Genomic DNA, 4437 nt, shown 5'->3' with positions numbered 1-4437 from the left:
GGTTTTGCAACCAGGAGGGAGTTCTGTTAGTGACCAAGTTTTATTTTCTTGAAGTGATTTTATTTCTTCTTCAGCTGCTTTTCTCCACTGATCGGCTTCCCTTCTCGGCAAAGTTTCTATGTCTTCCCAGGATGTTGGCTCCTGTGTTTGATGTGTTTTAGCAGCGTATGATAACCTGCGGGGTGGTATCCCTTTTGTCATTCGAGAGGATCTTCTGATTTCTTGTTGTTCAGTGGGTTCTATTGGCTCGTTGATTGTAAGTTCCAGTTCTTGTTCTGGCTCTTGTCCTGCTTCGCATGGGTCAGTGTCTCTTGCCGATTCAGTGTGTAAATCTCCACATTTTTCAAGAATTGTATTATCTGATGCTTCACTTTCATCAAAATAAACACTGCGGCTTACTGTGACCTTGTTGGTCTTTGGACAAAGGATTCCATATCCCTTACTCTGCTCACTGTAGCCCACCAGAATGCCTTCTATGGCTTTGTTCTCCAACTTGGAGCGTTTCTGACTTGGAATGTGGGCATATGCTTTACAGCCAAACACTCTGATGTGTCCTACGTTAGGTTTTGATCCATTCCACATTTCATATGGTGTACTCTAAATAGCTTTTGATGGGAGCCTGTTTTGTAGGTATGTTGCAGTCATTATTGCTTCTCCCCAGTATTTGTTAGGTAAGGCAGCGTCCGTAATCATACATCTTGTCATTTCTACAAGAGTGCGATTCTTTCATTCCACTACACCGTTTTGCTCAGGAGTGTATGGTACAGTTGTTTGGTGTATAATACCTTGTTTCTTTAGGTATGATTCCATCTCTTTCTTCATATATTCCCCTCCATTGTCAGTGCGTATTATTCCAGGTTTCCTTTGAAACTTGTTGCTTGTCATAGCTACAAACTCTTGAAGTTTTTCTAATGTCTCACTTTTGTGCTTCATTAGATACGTTATTGTGTACCGGGAATAATCATCGATGAAAGTCAGTAAATATCTGTTCCCGCCAGGTGTGATGTTTTTCATTGGTCCGCACACATCACTGTGTATCAGTTCCATGGGTTTAATGGTTTTACTCTGACTGGTCTGTGGAAGAGAGGTTCGGGTGGCCTTTGCTTTGATGCAACATGTGCACTTGCTGAGTGTGTGGCAAGGCAATATTTTCATGTCTTCTGATAGACATCTCTTTGCAAAGTCCTTTATAGCTTCTTGGTTTCGATGCCCCAATCTCCTATGCCACAGATGGATGCACTTGTCATGTGGGTTATGAGTTGCCGCATTAGCCTTCTCACTTTCAGTGATGAGTTTGTACAGATGTTCATTTAATCTTCCTCTTGCTAGAATTTGCTTTCCATTTTGAATTGTGCAATCATTACCTCTGAACTGGACAGTGAGTCCATTGCTTGCCAGGGTTTTAACTGATAGGAGGCTTCCTTCTAGGCTTGGAACATATAGAACATTCTTTACAAGGATGCTCTGCTTGCCCCTTGATGGTGTTTTGCAGTTCAGAAATCCCTGACCTTTACCTTCCGCTGTAATACTTTTCCCATTTGCTAGGAAGACTTTATCTTTTACACTAAAATCAATTTCTGTGAAGAATGTTTCGTCGCTTGTCATGTGACTTGTTGCCCCTGAATCAATGTACCATCCATGTGAGGTACTATTCTGAGTCACTTTAAAAGTACCACTCCATGATGCACTTTCATTTTCTTTCATGACCGCTTTAGCTCTTTCTCTTGTGGGTAGCTCCCGCTTTCGCTGCTCAGCTTTCCAGATTGAACAGTTCTTTTTCAGATGACCGGCCTTTTTGCAGCGAAAACATACCCTGGTTTCTTTGCTTTGTCTTATGCCTTCATGCACCTTCAGAGCTGCCTCTGGTCTCTCATTCTCTTCACTATGCAAATTTTCCTTTCTTCTGTTGTATTCATCAATTAATTTTCCCTTAACATATTCTAGTGTCAGTTCAGTTTCCGGTCTAGTTTCTAGAGCATTTATAAGGGCACTGTATGATTCTGGAAGGCTGTACAGAAGTATTGACAGAACATGGTTGCTTTTTAAATCTTCACCTATTGCACCCAGCTGGTCCACAATTTCTAGCATGGCATTTACATGTTCACCCATTTCCTGCCCTTTTTCCAGCCTCATCTTATACAGTTTGCGTAGCAGATATAGTTTACTGTTTAGGTTTGCACGTTCATGCAGTCTTTGTAATGCAGTCCACATACCTTTAGCTGTGCTTTCTTTCCTTATATGAATGAGTTGATCATCCTCCACTAACAGGCTTATGACTGCTTTTGCTTGCCTGTTTTTTCTGTCCCATTCTTCCGGGTTGTCATTAGGTCTGTGTGTATCTAGTACCGGCCACAAGTCATCTTTGGATAACAGTATTTCAAGCTTAAACTTCCACAGCTGGTAGTTGGTATTGTTGAGCTTTGCTATTGTAAACTTCATATCTGAAGCACTTGCCATCTTTCAGTGAATTGGTAGGATTGTAAATGCAGCACTTACTTGCTTGTAGTTTTCCTTTTTTTCAGTGTCTGGAGCTGGGCCCATAACCTGTTGGTTATGTGTTAGAGAAGACACTGGTAGTGATAGCAGAATTCAGGCTTTACTTGTGTGGCTTAAGTTACAAACATACAGAGCACATTGCAGCAGACATATATTACTTCCTGAAGAGATGATAGAGAGGGAGAGGAACAAACAAGTTTTCAGATATACACAACTAGTAACCTTTAGTGTATAGTGCCATCTACTGGTCAAGTGATATTAACACACAATACTATATATAGTACATTATAGTACATGCTGTTGCATTCCCAACAGTTAGGGGATTTAAGGTGCTCAATGCAGAGCAAGAATTAGGAATAATCCCATAGTGTAGTATTTCAGTGTTACTTTATTGTTGGTAATGTTAAAATGGGTTAAAAGAACGTACAAAACTGCAGTAGTAAGTAGAAGTGTCACAATAATAATCGCATAGATAACTGACCAGCTGGTAAAATGAAGTGGCCTTTGGATCTCCGTGATCCGACGGGCTTGACGTCAACGGCTTACAAGGGCTCCTCCTTAATTTTGAACTCAGCGTTCATTCTCAAAAGGGGCATACCCCTTTATTTTATTTATTTATTTATACATCTTTTACATTTGCATTTTGTTTGGAGATTTTTTATTTTTAAAAAAATGACTTAATTTTCTCGAAAGCTTTATTAAAATCCTTGTTCCTGAACGTGTAAATGATTGGATTGAGTAACGGAGTGATTACAGTGTAAAAAAGAGAGAGGATCTTGCTCAGAATATCTAGTTGTCCTTTGTTTGGAAACAAATACACAGCAATTAGCGTCCCATAAAAAATACATATTGCCGTCAAGTGAGAGCTGCAGGTGTTGAAGGCCTTTTGTCTTCCTATAACTGATTTAATTTTGAAAATGGTTATACCAATATAAATGTACGATATCACAATTATTATAAACGGCACTACGATGCTCAAAAAACCTATTACATAGGTCTGAATATGAATCCATAACGTATCAGAGCAGGAAAGCTCTATTATAGGTTCAAAGTCACAGAAGAAGTGGTGAATGATGTTTGGTCCACAGTAGTATAGACTGCACAGAGATATAGAGTCAACCAACATCAGTTTAAAGCCCAGTAACCAAATGAAAAAAATTGATTTAATACAAATTGATTGGTTTATTATAGAGTTGTAATGCAGGGGCTTACAGATGGCCAAATACCGATCGTAGGACATCACAGTCAGGAGAAAACACTCTGAGAACTCAGGTTGGGCAAAGAAGGAGAACTGGATGATACATCCAGCAAAAGACATGGTACATCCATCATGGAGGATGATATAAAGAAGGTTGGGAAGAATATTGGTAGACAGAATGATATCAAACAACGATAGTTGGGTGATAAAGAGGTACATGGGAGACTGAAGTGTTTTACTCAGATGAAATAAAACCACAATAAAAAGATTTCCAAAGAGAGTAACACAATATATGAAAAAGAGCACCAAGAAGAATTGAATTTTTATGCTTTTTAGATTTGGGAAGCCTGTTAGTACAATATAGGTTACGTTATTGTGATAGACCATCTGGAAAGAAAATACATAATTTAAGCTGAAATAAGAACAACATATATCATTTTGTTAATCTCCTTTTATCCCTTGACACCACCAAACTTCTAGTACACTCCCTCATCATCTCAAGCCTTGACTACTGTAATTCTCTTCTCACCGGCCTACCCAAGTGCAGGCTCTCCCCGCTCCAGACCATCTGAACTCAGCGGCTAGACTCATCCACCTCACCACCCGCTCCACCTCTGCCACCCCCCTCTGCCTCTCCCTCCACTGGCTCCCGATTGCCCAACGCATCAAATTTAAACTTCTAACCCTGACCTACAAAGCCGTTCACAACACTGCCCCTGACTACCTCACCAGCCTGATCCCCA

General features: G+C 40.1%; 1 protein-coding gene across 1 annotated transcript; it reads right to left on the bottom strand.

Annotated features, from left to right (window-relative positions):
- Positions 1-3160: 3160 nt before the first annotated feature.
- On the bottom strand, positions 3161-3913 carry LOC149452621 (olfactory receptor 5G25-like). Its single transcript, XM_089689298.1, has one exon. The coding sequence runs from the start codon at positions 3911-3913 to the stop codon at positions 3161-3163; it is 753 nt and encodes a 250-aa protein (XP_089545424.1).
- Positions 3914-4437: the final 524 nt, after the last annotated feature.

The sequence above is a fragment of the Staurois parvus genome, unplaced genomic scaffold (assembly GCF_062004578.1).
Source record: "Staurois parvus isolate SC_StPar_1 unplaced genomic scaffold, SC_StPar_1.0 ptg000470l, whole genome shotgun sequence".
Classification (NCBI taxonomy): Eukaryota; Metazoa; Chordata; class Amphibia; order Anura; family Ranidae; genus Staurois; species Staurois parvus.
This window is presented reverse-complemented; position numbering and strand designations above follow the sequence as displayed.